Raw genomic sequence first — 19,468 nt, 5'->3', positions numbered from 1 at the left:
GATCTTGCTTAGCAACCACTTCTGAAGAGAGACAAAAATCAGGAGCACTTTCAAACATACAAAGCCATTTTTCCTTATCTGTTCACTGACATCTTTTACCGTGAGTCAAATTTAGGTTTCTTGCATTCAGAGATAGCAAAAGCAAATCACTGGAAAGTATGAGAACTTGCGAACATGGGTGTAGTTCTCCCACAGCCACAAAAGCCTGTGAGAGGATGGTTATGGGAGAGGGCTGACAAAAGGGGGAGGAAAATTAGGCTGGCCAGCATTCTTCTCATTTAAAGCTGTAACTACACAAAAAAGCACTCACGCAGTCTGGGTTGGGTCTGCTTGCTGCTTACAAGGAGGGGTACTCTTGAATTCATGGTGGTGCAGTGATAATCTGAGCATTTTTTTTCCCTTTTTCATCCTTTTTCCCCTCGCTTTGCGCACAAGGAAGGCTCATGTCTTTCTTATAGACATGATGAGCTTTGTGCATTTAAGGACTTTCCTTTTTCTGGTAGTCTCCGTAGCTCAGGTTTTGATTGTCACATGTCAAGATGGGAACAGTGGTAAGTGAACCCCTCTGCTGTTTATTTTAATGCCTAACTGCTGTTTGGTATAATGTGTGAAGGTGGCTGATGGTTGCCTTTTGGACTGACTGAACATTAACTTGCACTTTTTTGTTTAGGCTTGTACAAGCAGTTGGGTTTGGTTGCGCAAATTCTGTGTTTTTATGCAAGTGGTTTTTGACTACTTTAATTGACTACTTTAAGTGTGCTCTCGACTAAGCCAGAGGCTATTATAGATAACACAGATTTGTCAGATGTTGTTAAATTCCCGCGTCCTGTGTGGATTCGCTGTGCCAGAGTGAATTCTCCTTGTGCATGACAACTTCATTTGTTCTCCTGTTTTGTTAAGAGTTGCTGTTTTTTTATTGGATAGCAGCAGGAAACAGTCCTGTGGACATCTGTCAGTGATTGCAAGTGATGTCACCCTCAGGCACTGAAAATGAGCACCTTTGCGGTTTTGCATTACCCCTGGACTGCTCCGCCACTTTGGAACATTCATTAAGTGTTACCACAACCCTTTTCTTCCCCTGTCGCACTACATCATACATCTGCAAAAAGAATTTCAGCACCAGAGCTCACGCAGCACTGAGCGAACACAGGCAGCATGTTAATGCAGAGCAGATGTGAGGAGACATGAGAGGGAGAGATGCTGTTGGATTATTTGAGTCACTCGGTGAACTGTGGGGCCGCTGATGTCTTCAGCCGGCAACAGCGAGAGCTGGAACACCTGAGTGTTCTTGTTTTACTTGAACTGCGCCTGCTCCCACTTTTTTTTTTTTTTTTTTTTGAACTGGAGTGTTTGATCTGTTGTGTCGTCACAGGGACTGTGTTGTTTCTGCACATGATGTCATGGGCCACACTGTGCACTGGAAAGTTCACTTGATGGGCCCCTGATGGAGTGTGGAGTTAAGCAGTGTAGCACAGACAGTATTGTTTATTTTTTTTAAAGCTGTCATTCCCTCTGGATAATTTAAGTTTTTCTTTCATTATGTCATTAGCTAAAATAAGTTGACTTTACTCTTTAAGTCCTTCTTCACACAAGGCGGAGGCAGTGTGTGTTAATGTGGCACAAGATAGAGCACCACCCTGTGGTGAATGCAGCATAGGGCCCAAAACATGCCTCACACTGTGCTTAGCTAAGAATTTAACACTAATAATAATGACAACACTGCAGTTAAATTCATTGTTATTGAATTATATGGACACAGACTTAAAAGGGATACTTTTCCTGACCATGAAAGAAACCCTGTAGCTCTCTGCTGTTCTGACATGACCAGGGAAAAGTACTTTATGTAGATGCATGTTTGTCTCATGTGGTTTAAAAGCTCGTAGAAGCTCTGTTTTAAGCAGTGTCCTTGTTGAGGAACTGTCTCTGTCCATATTTGTGCATGTGAAACAGTACAGGGATCTTGCAGGCTTCTTTCCATGGAATGGTGGTGGGTGAGGCGATTGCTTTTCGACCAAATAAAAACAGTGGAAACTTTATGGTTTTTTGTGGACTCAGGGAAAATGTGGTTCACCAGCACTTTGAGACAATGCACTTGTGTGTTTGCAGGGGCTTTCAAGACTTGTTCCACACAATGACCAGTTAGTATATGAAGGTTTTTTCAATGTGCAGATTTGTTGACATTTTACACTCGGGCTATGTAGCTGTTTGTTTAGCTTGTATGCTTGAGTAGGAAAGATGTCACTCAACAATAAGGAGCTGTAAGAGCAGCACTCAACAATTTATGCATCCAAAACAACCGTCACAAATACTGAGCCGCTCACAGCGCTTACAACATCGAGTGGCACTGGATATTGCATATGGCCATGGCTACAATTACTAGTGTTGCTCCATTTAATTGGGACTTTTATATGGAAAATTGCAACTTCAAATTGAGTGTGGTTGAATGTTGATGAAACTGCATAATTGCAAGCAGACTCATTCTCTCAGTAAACTTTCAACACCATTTTTAGGTCTCTTTTGAAAAATACAAAGAAGTCAGCAAAAGTCTGTGTTGAGGCCATTGAGGCCATTGGAAAGATTTCTGTGGGACCAGATTTTGGTGGAATTTACAAAATCACAAATGGTCCTTTGAAGACTGAAAACACGTTTAAAACAAATGTTGAAGCATTTCAGTCAGTGCAGTTGTTCAGCTCTAGATGAAAGTCATATGGCTGCACATGTGCAGAAAGTTTGCTTTGCAAAAGAACATAAGTTGGCAAATGAGATCAAGGAGCAGACTTTAAGCTCACAATTGGAACTGGTGACGCCAACGTAGATTACCAGGATGAAAATATAGCACATCCCTCGTACAACACCTACAGCCTGTACTGGAAGAAGCAGAAGTGTTCAAATGATATTTGGAGTAGGGTTTGGAGGTTTGAACATGGAAAAAGGGGAAAAAAAAAGAGCAATAGATCACTGACTCCAGTAACAAAAAAACAGTGTGTGTGTGTGTGTGTGTGCGTGTGTGCGTGTGCGTGTGTGCGTGTGCGTGTGTGAGAGAGAGAGAGAGAGAGAGTTGGAGCACTACTCCTCCCAAACGCTGACATAGCTGTAAAACATCTTCAAAGATGCCACTTAGCGCCTTGCATCAAAGAGACTAACCACTCAGACACTGTGGATTTAGTTTGTCTCATCATCACCAGGTATTCAGTGTTCATCACAGCCAAAACGCAAATCAAGTCAAAACGTTTTTCCCTCTGTGAGAGAAACACACGAGCAGAAAGCAAAAATCTGGTATTCCAAATCAACAAACCTACATGAGGTCACTCTGTCTTCTAAATTGGTTCCAGTTGTTGTTGCCACATCACTGACATCGCAACAAATGTGCTGTTTTCTACCAAAGCTGAAACGTCCAAACATGTGAATTCAACCAGGTCCACAGACGGCTTTGATTAGAAACACATGCTGCATTTTTGAGCTATGACTTGATTGCACGCCTCTTTTCTTCCAGAGTTGAGGGGGTCGGGCTCACCAGACTGTACATTGTCTTGAGTTACACCTTTTCGTGGACGTTCTATCAGTTGCCTGATGTGTAGCATCTGGCAGCGTACCAGGAATGTCTTGGTGGCACAGACGATGGGGCTGATAGAGTTTTAATGCAGCTTGTGCCTGTGAGGACTTCTCCATGGGAACTACTTATAAACCAAATTATTGCAGTCAGCAAATGGAGGATTGGGGTGGGGGGATGACTTCCAGATGTTAAAAGAGTCGCTTTGGCAGTATTTGGAAAATATTTAAAAAAAAAAAGTCTTAGCCTTCGAGATAGTTGGAAGGGGAGGACGTTAAACGCCTGATGTAAGACATAACGTGTCAATATTGTTTTAGTATGAGCTGAGCTTGGATAGAAGTGGAGATTCCTGGCTCATGGTTTGCCTAAACAGTTTGAGGGGATGTCATTTCTCCAGGATCTTTACACTGAACCTCTGCAGGTTCAAGTTAAAGTAACTATTTGTTCAAAAACCATGCAATTAGGGCTCAACCTGACAGTTCTCCTGCTCCTTGATTGGCACTTACTCACCAATCTGCCCTGTGATCCTCTCAGCCTGTCCATGTGGGAGGATGACAGGACGCGGCGTAAACACGACGGGCTGGGTTTCCCTAAGCGCTGTAATTTCATTCTCATTAAGAATGTGCCAGAACTGCTGCTCGTGCTAGAGCTCAGCCGCTAAAGTCACACGTGACATGCTGTAATTGAACACATAAAACTAATTTCAGGTTGATATTTGTGTTGTTCACAGTGTTTATTGCAGCCCACCAATGCAGGAAAAAAGTTCAAAATTAAAGGCCAGTTTCACAGTTTCCTGACAGAGGGTACAGTTTACTTGTCAAGAGTCAGGTCAACTTTATTTGTATAGCCCAATATCACAAATCACACATTTGCCTAAATGAGTTTTACAAGCGGACTCAAACACCCTCCATCCTTAGACCCTTGATTTGGACAAGGAAAAACTCCCCCATATTCCATTTTTCCCTTAAACCGGGGAGAAATGGAAGAAACCTCAGGAGAAGACTGTGAAAACAGTGGAAAAATGTCTCTGTGGTTCTGTCGGGAGCTTTCCAAAGTTTGAGAAAATAACCAGTTTTAATGAAAAGTCTGCATGAAAAGAAGTGGGCCTATAGGAGGCAGGGAGGGTCTGAAGTACAGTAAGATGCTATCTTGTTGCATTATGGGAAATCCAGTGTTTCTGTAGCTCAACCATACCAAAGTCTAAAAGCATGTGTCAGCCTCTGCCACTTCAGTTGAACTGTTGTTCCAACTTTATGGAAGTGCAATGCCAAATTGCTGGACCACCTTTTAATTGTTCTTTAAAGCATTGCTAGTTAGTCGATGGGTGATTGTGAGTTGTCATGAAATTTAGACACGCGTCGTCTTTCTCAGCAGTTGAAAAGTAAAACTGTCCATCTCTAAATGCCGAAACTGTCATGTTAATGCCCCCGAGAAGGCCAGCCATCAGTGGTGCACGGCGCGGTCTGCCTGTACAGTGAGTGTTGACACAGCTGGTTGTAGTTTTTCCAGGAGATCAGGAGGACGTTTGCCCTTTGGAGTTTATCCACTGTAGGTTGGCAGGTCTTAGTGTAATATAGCACTCCCCCAGAACATGTTCTCTGTCTCTCCCCTGGTGACTATTTCAAAGGCTGCTGTAATTGGTTCAAATCTTCCAATTTCATGAGATGTTATGTCCCACCTGGGAACCTTTCTCTCTGTGGTCAAGTGCTTTGGGCCAGGTGATGATTCAGCAAAATTAGATGTAAGCTGCTGTTGAGTGAATTTTCTAATTAAGCAAAGAAGACTCTCATTGTCAGAAATTAGCAATGGTTGTCATAATAGGAAATGTGTTTATGAGTCGTTAAGCTTTAGAGAGACCTGAATATGTGAGTGGCAGAAGACTTTGATTTAAATCTCATGTCATTTTAATCACAACTACCACCCATATTTTTTTGAGTGAAACCTTTTCCCCATAAATTCTTAAAAATGTGACAGCGTTGTCTGTCAGATTCTCAAGCGCTGCGCTTCCTCGTTTAAACGAGTCTAAATGCCACAAAATGGCGACTGTCAGCCATAATTGCAGGTTGTGGTCCAACCTAAATTCTAAGTTGTAGCTAGGTTGTGTATATTACAACTGCAGAGGGTGAACAAGTGGAGCTACATGGGTGTCGGTGGGTGACAAGGGTTAGCAATGTGGCCTAAGTTATGTTTAGGCTCTTAACAACTTGTTGGACAGCTGATTGACTTGATGGTGAAATGCCTCATATAAGTGCGGTGAGATGCCTTGAGGTCACTTTTGAGCCCGGGTGGTCCTGTTGTAGTGGAGCTGAAGCAGTGGGAATTACATTGCTGCAGTCGGCTAAAAGTAATAAATTGTATGTTTTCTTAAAAGTGATGATTGTCTAGTTAGGAGGTGAACCAGTGTACTGTGTGTGATTAAAGGTAAAGGAGTTGCATCATTATCAGCGGGCTCAGGCATGCTGTATCAAGGCTTCTCTCAGAAAGAGGCAGAACAGTGGCTTTCTTCTACTCCGGGCTGATTGTGATGGATGCCTTGACTCAGTTGGACCATGTGTATTTTGGACTTCCTGTTCACTGTCAAGACTTGTTTGATGTATCTTTTGTACTCTGGGTTTCTATACCAGTTCAGTGGAATACAGCCTTGAAACAGGGAGGTTCACTGGAAAAATGAATCATGAATTATAATGAATGTACAGCGGTCTTCAATCGTACAAATGTAGACGTTCTCCAAGAGGCTCATGTTCAGGAGGAAAATATGTTAGGTTTAGCGGAGTTCCAACACACATAGCGCTGGAGTCTTTACCGTGCAACGCTGCCAGATCTCAGCAGAGGGTATGATATTTCTTGAAATGTCATTTACTATTAAACTCCTCACTGCATGCAACGCAGATACACGTATTAGCTGGGAACAGCATCAATTCTCTGAAGCGCAAAAGTAAGGCCAAGGAGATTTTCTCGTTGGATCATCGTCTGCTGCATGAAAATAGCCGCAGACTAAAAACATGTCCAGTGTAAGTAAGTTATTCAGCGGAGAGAAGGGTGCATTCTCTTCACACAATACGGGTCTATGCTGCCCTTTGCACAGTGGCCGCAATGTCCAGTCACTGTTCCCGAACAAACACCCCTCACACAGAGCCAGACCAACGAGACGTGGAAATGTCTGCTTGTAGTCTGTGACTCATGGCTGCCGCTGAACCTCGATGATTTCACCAGCTGGGTGAAAATGCAGCTGCAGAGAAGCGCCCGAGAGAGGCGTGGATTTTCGAGAACGAGTTAAAGCCGCAAAGCTGACGTTAAACATCGGACGACTTAGTTTGCATTCAAATTGTCAGCTAGGAGGCTTCACTCGTCAAGCCGTAGCTTTTAATTGTTTACGGTACTTTTGTGGAAAGTTAGAGACATTTCAGCCAGAGGAACAACAAATCCAAATGCTGGCATGGTAATTTACAGTCCGCTAGCTTTAAAATGATATCCATATGAATGACATCAAATACCAGTGCTTTGTGTTTCTCTAAGTATACGTCAGAATTAAAGCAAAGCCACATGTTTTTTTTTTTCCTTAAGAAACACTATCCTGCAGAATACCCTTGTAGTGGCTGTGGTGTGTAGACATTTTGGCTCAGGCTTCAATTCATCAGCCACAGCAGTTCAACACCAGCAGATACCTCCAGTTTACAGAGCGAGAACTGTGCATCAAGTCACTCTTTATTTACCTGGGCTAAATTAAAGCTCTATCTGCAGGCTTCGGTGTTGATTTCTGTTTAATCTGCGGCTCCCTCTTTTTTCCACGGCTGTCACTGATGTGGCCTGGTACTTTAAACATGGGATTAGACTGGAAAGGGGGAAAGTTCATTTCCTCATAATTTTATATCTATTAGGAGAGAACGGGGGGCGGATGGGAAGGAAAGCACAGAGAATGAACAGAGGGCTGAAAGAGGAAGGAGGAGGAAGAGAACAGGGGTGTCGAGGCGGGGAAAGAAGATAAGAGCTGGAATCTATAACGAGAAGAGTGAGAATGTGGTGTGGATGAAGTGGCAACACGGGAAGCCTGTTTGGAAGGACTGTTTGGTACTCGTCATTAAGGCCAAATACTTCTCTCTAATCTCGTTCTCTCCCCCCTGTACTGTACATCGCAGTAGACTCGTCCAGCTCCGGCACAGGAAGTCATATTGAATTGGAATTTCCTCTGAAAAGCACATGTTTCAGCTCTGGTTGTTGTCATTTGTGATTTGCGGTCAAACAATACGACAAACATGAGATCAAAACATAATTGGCTGCCTTCCCCTTTGCTCTCACAAGCAATCAAAATAATAAGTTAACTCAGAACAATGTTATGGACAAAAGTGAGTTAAATGCGCACTGTTGCCAACGCTGCTAGCTGTTAAACATGTTCACTTTGCAAAAGGGCTTTTATTTTTGTAACTGTTGAAATTAGGTCAGCTGGCGATTTGTTAGCCCTCGAGAATTGAGCTATGATCGTAGCCGTTCCTCTGGTAGGACTCTGCCTCTCGGGAAGACATTTCCGAGGCTCACACAGCTGTTGATGACATGTTGAACGAAGTATGCAACTGTTACTGATAGAAGAGAGGAGTTTCAGCAAACAAACTGCCGCAGATCTGCCAAGAAATAATCCTCTGCTCGGCACTGACGACACTGCGAGAACACGCTCAGGATGCCTGAGAAACAGAGCTGCATGGGCTCATGCAGTTTGGTGTTTAGCCATAATGTCACAAGGACATATTGCACTCATACTTCTCTCATTAGAGAAATACAGATTACTGTGTGTGTGATTTAACTACATTTAAATGTGGATTTAATTTCCTTCACAAAAACATGAAATTGTTTGAGGTTATATGGAATTTTATGATTTGATTAGTCATTTTAAAAGTCAGAAAAAAATACGCCAGACTGTGTCCTTGAGCTGTTTATGCACAGCTACATTACATGCAGCTGCATGCAAGCACATCTGATTAAGACCATGATGATCCACCAAATAAAATAATGGCAGAAACATTCAACTCATAAATTACTCACAATTAAAGTGATGGACTAAAACTTATATTGCAACTAAACAGCAGCTCCTTGTGTTATTGTGGACTAGGTTAGTAACCAGATGTGCATCATGTGCTGATGTTTACTTATCGACATGGTTGCCATTGGTTATGTTAAAATTTCATTCACAGTCCTCGCTGTCATCTGATGAGACTGTAACACCACGTGACTCAGATTTAGTCCACGTGGTTCAGTGACCGTACAGCTGCTGGTGGGAATTTGTACGAAACGTCTGCTTTTTTTTGTATGCCAAGCTGCTTATTGTAGAGTGATTCTGGTGGTTTTTAGAGCTTCACGATACTGGGTTTTACAGATACTAATATCAGTATTTGAGAGTTTTTCATAATAACACAGTTTACTTTTCACTTTCAAGGATTGTGACCGAGACATGTACTGTTGAAAGAGTCTCTGCTGGACTAACTGTGCAACAGAGTCGCTGTTTCTGCTTCACAGCTTTTACAAAAGAGCTCCATGTGGCCGCGGCTTTAGGCCTCTGTGGCCTCGCTGAGCATCATAACCGCGGCCTCCTGACCTCATCACCTCTCTCTGTCTGTGTCTGTCTCCAGCATTTGCAAAAATACAGGCCGCAGTAAACTTCAAGGGCTCCATTTAGCATTAAAGAGAAAGTCATAAATTCTGTGAGTCCCCCGGGCCTTCAGCCTGGGTGATGTCACTGCAGTGAGGGGCCTCACAGTGTGGACCCCCTCTCAGGCACTTCCGTGTCAGTAATCTAGCCAGTGTTAACCGCATGCTTACGCTGGCTCCTGGACAGCATGGCCACTGCATTATTTACTTTAAATACAGATGAGTGTTCTAACGGTGGCCTGTAGAGGAGCACAAACAGCCCACGCTGTCATCCCTATATGTTTTTACTTAAGCTCAGCAGACTTTAACTGCTGCTGTTAGAATAATAGCTGATGTGTTGACTATCCAAGCAAAGTAATAATAGATGCCTCCTGCCTGGAAAACTATGAGAACAGTTGATGTAGTTCACCTGGAATTAAGTCATGGTTTCCATTTCAGAGATGATACAGGACTGACGCCAAATCAAGCACATCTCATAATGTTTTGAGGAATTTTGGGCCTAAAACATCTGCTCAGACGCTGTTTTCTTTACGGATTCAGTCTCTGCTTCCAAAGGCCTCTCCATAACACTGGCTTTGTGTCTGAGTTTCAGGACTGTAGCCCATTTATAAAATTGCATCCCTGTAAATACAATCATGTGACATAACTTTCAGTCAGCTATCTCCCAGCAGTCTTTTGGACGGATTGTGATGCAATTTTCTGCATTGAAAAACAATTGTTATGCCATTTATCCCTTAAAATTGTTAAAAGCTGTATTAGTGTGCTCCGGAACTAATGTCAGTAGCTGCGTTTCCATTACAGTTGTTCGCAAAATAAAAGCGATATTTCTGAAATGTCAGCAAAGTTCGAATGCGACTTGCAGGTGTTTCCATTGAACAGTGTTTTGCGAACCAGCCGAACTTCTCGTAAGTTCTTGGACGTCCCACGAGATGTGTGTGTGTGCTGTGCGTCGGTAAAACTTAACACAAAGCCTTACAATTAAAGAGCACATGCTGAAGGTGAAATAAAGAAATTATCTGTTGACTTAGAGATCGCTGATTTTAATGGCCTATTATTGATCACTTTGTTATTACGCGAGGCTCACTCTGACAGCGTCAGCTCGCTCTGACAGCGTCAGTTAATGCTGTGCACGCGTGTCTCCCACATAGCTGAGGTGCACACACTCATCACAAGTTCATCTCACGATTAATGAAAACGGAATGATTAGATTTTGCAAAGTGCGCACAGGACGAGATCAGAATGACAGCTGGAACAGCTGGAGTGTTTTTGTCTGCTACTTATTGAGATCCAGAAAACATACAAACACTACAAAACTGACAAGACGTTATATCTGACTGCATGTGGCCGGCCCGAAACGGGGAGTCGGCTGACCTCGGAGACGTGTAAATTCGAAAAAAGTGTTTCCATTACACTTTTGCGATACACCTAAGTATCGACACGTCTGAAAAACCACCTCATGAGAGCGTAAAAATGTTTTTGCGATATTTGAGAGGATTTTCGAAATTTAGGTGTTTCCATTGCCGTTTTTTTATTGCGATATTTAGGATTTGCGCATTTCTAGGGGCAATGGAAACGCAGCTAGTGACAGGGGGGCTTGTGTGCACACGCTAACTAGCTTGTTTAAAAGGAGTCCTATAGTGGTACTAATCGCTCATGATGTAGTCAGTGTTGGAATTTTAACTTATCATTTTGACATTTTAGGATATTTTAGAGAAAAGCATCACCTAAAACTCACAATCTAGTGTAAATATAAATAATGTCAAGCTTGTGACCTCACACTTTGCAGTCCAGCTGAAAATGTAAATATTTATGGGAAACATCCTTTGCCTGAGTGGCTGCGCAGATGATGCGGTGCGCGCTGGCGTCGTGGCCTAGCAGTCGCATCACTTCTCCGAGCCTTTAATGATGAGCGAGATAACAGGAGCAAGGGGGAAAGAAATGAAGAATAAATACGTACAAATAGGCACAATAGGAAAAGAGAAGCAAAAAGTACAGAGCAGAAAGGGGGAAAAAAACAGAGGAGTGTGGAGGAAAAGTCCAAAAGGAGACGGCGTGCTTTGATAGGGATAAGGGGAAAGAAAAGGAGATTGGAGAGCTTGACGGGGATATGAGAAAACACAGGCTAATGCGGAAGATTTAAAAAGGAGCCTGAGGCAGCCATTTGGTTTTGGGGAGGGGATGCAGCATCCTGAAACTGCTGTAGCACTGAGGTCAGACTAAATGTGGAGGCAATAAGTCTCGCTTGCCTTTGGGGTTGCTCCTCACCACAACTATAGGACACCCCATTAAACAACTGAAAACCCTCCCCCCACTTGACAAATGATCATGGTTGAACATGTGTGTTCCATCTTTTGGCCTTTAGAAGTCAGCTTTTAGATCATTAGAAATGTTTGAAACTAAAGTTGTGGTGATATGCTGTACTCGCTGTGTACTTCATGACACTCGATTGTGTTACACTTGTTGGATTTCTGTGACTTAAGCTGCGACTTTGTGCATGATGGTGTTCTCCCATGAGTGCGATGGCGCTGCTGTGAGGATTCAGAAAGCTACAAGACTGCACAAGGGAAATGGTTAACAAGATGATGTGTTAATGCAACCACATGCGATTATGTTCCTGTATGACATATTCAAAGCTAAATGAAAAGGCAGAAGGAGACAGAGAGGCTGTATTTGAAAAGGCCAACAGATGTGTAAAGCACTGATGTGAGCTGCAGACAGTTTGGTTAACAGTGCAGGGTATGCATCTGTATGCTTTGAACTGTTGGTTGACCCCCTAAAAAGAAACACTCACAAAAAAATCAGATTTTCTCATTTATTCTTGTAACTATCTGGCCATGCTCATCATTTCAGAAATCATGCTGAGCTTATGAGAAAATTAGTGTCAAAGCCTTCTGCCACAAACTCAACATAATGACGGCAAATGGAAGCGTTTTTGTGCATCAAAAAATGATTGAATTTAAAATTTTTCTTTCCAAAAACTGTGTCCTCAGTTCTCTGGATAATCTGCAGAGCCCGCTGTCAGCGACGAAAACTGTCGACTTTGAGGTCTGTGGACTATCAGGAGGAACTGGGACACTGTTTCTTTCCTTCCTTTGAAAAAACAGCAAGCAACACTTAATTCGCCTCCATTTTATCAGATTTTCTAAGGACTGAGACCATGAAACCTCAAGAGTTGATGAGAAATGATTTGGTGATTTTTATTGACCTGAAACAACATGTGGTGGTTTTGTTGTTGCGTTGCGTAGCTGAAAGCTGACACATGACCAGTGCATAAGCAATCCTTTTATTTTGATTTTGATAATCAGACATTTTTTTCCACAGTTGGTAGGATCTTAAGTTGTAACAGATGCGTCAAGCTGTTGGTGGAACAAAGCTCAGAATGCAGAAGATGTGTTGAGAAGACACGGCAGATACATCTACAGAATTCTTCTTCATGTCCACATATTATATTTCACTTGCATTTGTTTTTTTAAGTACAACGGCCAGGAACACTGGGTTTCATTGTATTTCTCTGCGTTTCAGTCACGCAGCTAGAGCGTATTGCGCTGGAAACAGCTTGCCTCTGAGCTCCTCAGTGTACAGAATCCACAGTTTATTCTTTCACATCTGGCTATGTGCTCAGTTGATGTAAAACACCAGGACGCTCTGACCCCTTGTATATGTTAACGCTCTGCTCTGGTAAACTGGAATCTTTGACGTCATCCATCCTTTTACTGCATAGCTGCTTTTACGTGGACCGGCCGAACGTAAAGTTGTAAATTGATATAAAGTTTATCAGAATCTTGTGAGTGTGTCAGTGGAGATCAGATAATGGTTGTGTATCCTACACTGATTGTGCACATCTATATTTGTGCTCTAGGTCGCACCAACAGGAAAAGCCATACAGTACCTTTTGTGTGCAAGCTACATTTCGTACAGTAAAGGGGAGACAGGCGGTGCAGCACTTTGTCCACGTTCAGTGTCAGTGCGTGTTATTCAGCTTGATCAATGTGCGCTGGAACCATCTTAAGAGGATATGAAAACCACATGTTTGACAGTTTACCAGGACTTTGTGTAAGATTTGATTTCAAATCAAACAGCTCCACCTGGTAAAGTTAAACAGTTATTTCTGGTGCTTTGCTCTCAGAGGTAATTTCACATTAACGTACAAGCAAAAAACCTCATGTTCCTCCATGCAGTTATACACTCTCATCTTTTTATATTTTATGAAATGTAAAGTTTTTGTGTTACAGAAGTCACTTTACAGTGAAACTGATGAAAGTCATCAGACCGATAACTGTGCTTTCCTATAGTTGTTTAAGAAAGTTTAAGAAAGAGAAGATGGATTGTACAGTTTAAACATAATTCTTTCTGTTCCACTTTTGTTATAATGCAGTCTTGCAGAGTATGATGATGATATTTACTGGACAGCAGTCTACTGTAGTCACGTGTCTGCAACATACTTGATGCAGAAAAGCAGAGAAAACCAAACAAACATGAGGTAACCTAAACTCTATCCACCATAAAGCCACACTGTTAATAAAGTGTATAAAACAAAGAGAGACCAGCAGAACAATGGCCTGGGAAACGTGTTGAATCAGTGTGTAGACCTTGTCTTCTCTGCAGTAGTTTTTCACATGAAGTTCATTCTGAGCACATTTGATGCCCGACCAGGAAACATCCCCCACGCTTTTGAACTCTGACCCTGCCCTTGGTGAGCGCCTCAGGCCAGGCCAAAGAGACCCAGCCTTTGACGTATGCAGTGGAAAACATTGACAGTTTAGTAGCTTCGCACTCTCATTTCAACAGCTTGTGTTTTCTAATTATCTAATTACGGCAAATTATCCGTTTTAGAGCACGCCATCTGTCGTACACCATATTTACTTCATAATGTGTACAAGCACATGCTGTAAATTGCGTTTTCCATGTGGCGTGAAGACGCAGAACCTGTTTGATTGGTCCAACAGTAAGCACGAAGGATCGCTCTTTCAGCTGTCACAGTATTTTATGACAATGGCGGCGAAGGATGCTTGAGAATATGAGGCCGCAGGCACGATCCTTTAAAATCGATCTTTTAAATGCCTGTTTTTGCCTCTAACGGCTGATTCATTTGAACTCATAAAGGTTCTGTTGTAGGTTCCATGTTACAATGCAGATCCAGACTACAACAACCAGTTCTACTGTAAAACTTATAAGATGGCGATGAATCAACTCCAAGGCAGCAGAAAGCAAAGAGCCAGTCAGCCAGATAGATAAAGAGTGGAGGAGGGGGGATGTGTAATTTGGCAGGACCACAATCCTCCCAGGGCTGAACATGGGATGGGAACAGCTCATAACTGTGGTTGCCTCTTTAAAGGAAGACCCGTTGGAGATGGGGCCTGTTGATGGAAAAGCCTAGACATGTAATCAGCAAGCTACTTATTCATTTCAACTTTCCTGGCCCGAGCTTCCTACCCCTCCCTCGAGATACTGAGCCTCGTTTGTGGAAGCTAAGGTGAAGAGCATGTTCAAACTGGAGCGTTATTACAGATTTCAAGCTCTGTCAGCGTAATACAGTAAATCCTTCAGAATATTAAACAGACAGATCCTTTTTTTTGATATTGAAAAAGCAGAAAGGTTGAGGGATAATCACCTGGTGTTGATTCACATTGAAGCAAAACAGTGTGTTGACGTGCTTTTGACCCATTAGAACTCAGGCTTTGGGCTGATAGGGCAAGTGCCTTGTCTGATGTTTATGGAGCGGCTGCTTTTATGGACAACGTCGGTGGACCAATCCCAGGTTGAGCTAAAGGTCCTTTACAGAGGGAAGATTTATGTTTGGCCATGACACCGAGGGTTTTAGAGCAGGAAAGTGCAGCTGCTGCAGAGCCACCCCTCAGCAGCTGTAACTCATCTGCATCTGGACTGTGAATCAGGCTGCGTCCTCACGGTATTAACCATGTCAGCCAGAGCGAGTCTGTCTCACTGCAGTGAGGAACACGAGTGGAAACAAACGTCATTTCATAAACTCATCATCCAGTGGGCACTGTCTTTGTGAAGATTAGACCACGGTGGGGCCGTCATTGTGGGTCCGCACTTGGACCCACTCATCTTTTTTTTTTTTTTTTTCCATAAGGGAAATGAGAATTCCAGTTTTATGTGACTCATTGTTTCCATAAGGTCATTTTCTAACCCCTCGGCTTGTTGCTACAGTAGATTCTCCCCAAAGACAAAATGCTATGAGTATTTCCATATTAGCCAAGGAAAATCCATAAACTATCTACCTTTTTTTGTCTCCTCACATTTGCCAGCTACATTACATTCCTGGCGAGGTAAAAGTAGGTTTCCCAGGTTTTTCCTGGTTGGGACGTGTGCCACGACTAAACAGAGAGGATGTTCGGTTCTTTGTTATCTGGCTGATGTCTGGTGAACTGTACTTAATGATAAATGGTTCAGAGTAGACACATGAGTCATGTTGAAGAGCTCCAGACTCCATGTTTTAAACCAGGAGAGGAAACCGTCTGCCCTCTTAGCTGACTAGTGGAAAATCCAGACCCAGCAGCCACCGTCGGGAAGGGAGCATGCCTTCTCGCCGTTGTCACGATTAAACTGCTTTTACGGCGTCTGTGGAAAAGTGTGGAACCTGCAATGAATTAGCTGAGAGGAGGGGAAAAAGTGAACGTCCCTCTCCCCTTCCTCCTCCTCAAGGCCTGCGGTGGTTTTTTTTTTTTTAAGACAGCTCAGAAAACCACACTTCTCTCCCAGTGAATTTCAAACTCTCCCAACACGCAGCGCTTGAAACCTCTCAAAACCCAACAGGAAGAAAGGCTCTCCAGCTATGTGGCCGGCGGCTCGACCAGACATCCCCGGTGTGACGTTTTCATGTCTCAGCAGTGAAAAGGACTAAAGTAACACGCAGTTTAGCGCCTGTAAAGGTTACCTGAATGAGATGCCAGCAAGAGATATCGTGTAGCAGCGTGTTTAAAGCTGAGGAAACAGCACAAGGACATATCAACAAGAATGTAAATGCAGCCAGTATGAAAGCATTTCTAAGAGAGCAGCTAACCTTGTTCTTGTGAAACAGAAAAAAAACAGATCACTGTAGTAGAAAAAAGGAGTTTGCTCTCCAAAGATTAAGATTCATGGCTATAATGATTCCAAGTGTTCCCACAAATGAAGAGAAATGCACTCTTTCGCTCCTCGGAGTGCTGGTGTTCATTTCAGCTTAGACAGTGTGATTTTACTGGCTGTTAAAAGGCAGGAAATGTCATTGCTGAAATACGTGCGTTTAATGGCTTAAAATACTCTGCGGCTGACAGAACAAGGAAGGCTGAGAAAGTCTACCTGCGGGGTTGTATTTGCTAGTTGGAGTGTTGATCTTCTAAAATATACACAGATAAAAGCTGAAGTCCTCAGCCAACAGAGCTGGTTGGGACGGGTGTGGAGATAAGAGTCGATGTTAAAGTCAGGCTTCTGGTTTATGTCAAAGGGTCATTTTCCATTGTGGTCTTCTGTGTGGGTGACTGTGACTGTGTGACGATGTGTGCAGCATGTTAATGTCTGCAAAGTAAAAATCCCAGAATGCTTAAAAATCCAGTATATGCACATTTCTTGAACATGGAGAGGTTGCACAACGATGTGCAAAAAGACCTACTGAAGTTTCAACAGAAGTGCTAATGCTAATGTTCAGCATTATGGACATCATTTAGGTGTTTTATTAGCATGTTTTTTTATACTTTATTGCATAAGAAGATATCAGTATTCAAACATTCTTAACGTTTGTATCGTGAATGATGAAAAAGGAAAGATAGAAAAGAAAAAAAAACTTGATTCTCTAAGTTTTTTGTACATGCGTGTCTTCCACGCCATTGTCTGCGGTATTACCCAAATCACAGCTAATCACACTTGAGATTAGATGTAATGAGTTTAGGAGTGTCTGATTACATGGTGCATTTGTGCAGCATCCAAGCCTCCAGTTTCCTGTAATTCGAGGTATTTCAGAAGTCTGTGGTGTCTTGTTAAGGCAAGTTTAAATGTAACTTATCACTCACACCGACGTTCGTCTCTGCATTAGCTTTCTTTGAACATGTACCAAGAGGTTTGACGTATTTTACCTGTTTTGTCAGATTTCACAAACTCTAGGGGCCTTTTATTTCATCACTGAATATTAGATCTGTGAATATTATTCATATTTACAGCCCAGGTGTCTGAAATAGGAATGACTTAAAACTTTGTTCGCTCATTATCGATCACTTAATAAAGTTATTGAGTAATTCAAAGGGTCATCGAGGGTGCTTTGGTGTATGACAGTTTTTTGTGCTACTACCAAAGGGGGGCGCCAGAGTTAAACTTTTTTATAGTTAATTTTCATTTATTTTTCTCAAGGTGTTGCATTATATACATTGTAGCTGTTAATGATTATTGCTAAGCTTCAGATTATTTTGCCTCAGTACATATCTTCTTACGGTGTAATTTTCAATAAACACATTTTAAGTACCCTTGACAGAAAATGTTGTTTTTATTATATTTATGTAAAAATATATTGTTATGAGACTTTTTTTGTTTTACTCTCAAGTAATGACATTGGTGCTTATAAAATTCAGTACAGATCAAGTTTTAACCTACACCATGCTATGCTAATGGTGATATATCTATCGTGGGGCATATTAGCTCTGAACACTTAGATGTGGAAAGATATGTACATACAACACAGAGCAGCTAAGATCATCTCCAAATCATACATGCTGTACATGATAGCCTTCTGTGTGTTATATTTAAGCTTGTTTATGTTACCGTTTGCTTAAATTCTCTCTGTACATTTGTCCCGCACATTCAAAGCAGAGCGTATAACCACTCTGAGAGCTTCTGAAAAGCAGTTATATTCCTTGTATGTGTCATCAAACTGATTCTGACCTTTGCTTAAACATCTTAAAGTTACTTCTCAGTTTCTTGTTACAGCTGACTGATCAGGTTTGTTTAGCGCCTGTCAGAATTCTTACAGTCACATCTTTTCATCTGAGTCACAAATGAAATGTAAACAACTGCCCAGCGTTATTTACAGCTGCTTCCTGTCCCAGGCTTGTCTAATACAAACATGAATATGGGATTGAGCCATGTTAAGACACGTTGTCTTGTTGCATCAGGCCTCAGTATTAGCAGACCTGCCCTTTTACCTGATTGTTGCTTCTGTTGTTGACTTTTCGCTTTAAACATTTTGGAACCATCCCCGTGCACAGGTTTGAGATAGTATTCTCCCACTCTAGTTCTTTTGAAATAATCCAAAATTATATGAATCTCCATCGGCAGTTAGTGCTCCTCTCTGCAACTGCCTTTCTCCTGTAGCTGGTTTACCTGACTTTACCTGCAGTGTGAAGCTCAGAGCTGCCACCTGCTGTTTATATCAGGAACAGGTGAAGACATCAGAACCTTGTCTCTGCAGACCTGGGAGAGGTGGGCTCAGATTTCCTTTACATACAGAACTCATGTTAGTATCAGGAACAACCCACAAAGGCCTGGAGCCTCCTTCTAATGTAAATTCACATCTTAGTTCATGTTCATAAACTCTATGCACGTTGAATTTAGCTATTTATCAATATTTTCTGTTGACATTAGTGTAAGGTACCATGGGCCACATTATTCTATGTTGAGTTATTTGTGGTGTACACATTGAACAAAGTCAACTTTCAGCAGTTGCTCCACAGGTGGCTGCAGGTTTGCTGTTTAGAACATGAGTCAAGTTTTGGAGACGCTGCCTCAGGAGGAAATGATCTCATGTCTAACGGCTGGAGACTTCGCTATGAGAAAACGCTTTTCCAGACCTGACAGCGTGTGCAGAAAACATTACACTGCGAAACTAATCGAACAGCGCAGAGAAAGCATAAGTTTGTTTGTGTGGTACTTTGCTGCACACAGCATTGCTTTTTTTTTTTTTTTTTAGATTTGTTTGTTTGGATTATTTATTTCCTGGTAAGAGCAAACCTGACACTGTGGCTTTTTCAGCATTAAAAATGTATAATTTCTTTGGCGATCATGATGCCCTGCAGTGTAATCAAACAGGATTGTAACTCTGCAACTATTCTCCCCGAGGCAGCTGCTCCAAGGAAGAATAAATACATTTCAGGGTGCCTCGTGGTTTAGTGATTCCTCACCTTGCCTCATGGAGAAAAGGCGCTCTCTGAGGTATTCTCAATGGTTTTTGGGGTGAATGTGTCAACCCCGCAAGCTTTACTTTGTGTGCAGTGCATACCAGAATAGGCCTCAGCCCGTTTGACCCTACACAGAAAAAAGGGACCAGAGACAAGAAAAGAGAGGAAGAAAGGGAAT

The 19,468-nt window shown here is 42.3% G+C and overlaps 1 protein-coding gene across 1 annotated transcript in view; it reads left to right on the top strand.

The window, feature by feature from the left end:
- Window positions 1–295: 295 nt before the first annotated feature.
- The window catches only part of col5a2a (collagen, type V, alpha 2a), a 39,969-nt gene continuing 20,796 nt past the window's right edge, over window positions 296–19,468 (top strand). The window contains exon 1 of the mRNA XM_041950607.1: window positions 296–551. Coding sequence (XP_041806541.1) covers window positions 461–551 — 91 coding nt within the window. The 5' untranslated portion in view covers window positions 296–460. The remainder of the gene's footprint in view (window positions 552–19,468) is intronic.

Source organism: Chelmon rostratus, chromosome 13, assembly GCF_017976325.1.
Source record: "Chelmon rostratus isolate fCheRos1 chromosome 13, fCheRos1.pri, whole genome shotgun sequence".
In the NCBI taxonomy this organism is placed as follows: Eukaryota; Metazoa; Chordata; class Actinopteri; order Chaetodontiformes; family Chaetodontidae; genus Chelmon; species Chelmon rostratus.
The sequence above is the reverse complement of the archived record's forward strand: the minus strand, read 5'-3'. Positions and strand labels throughout refer to the sequence as shown.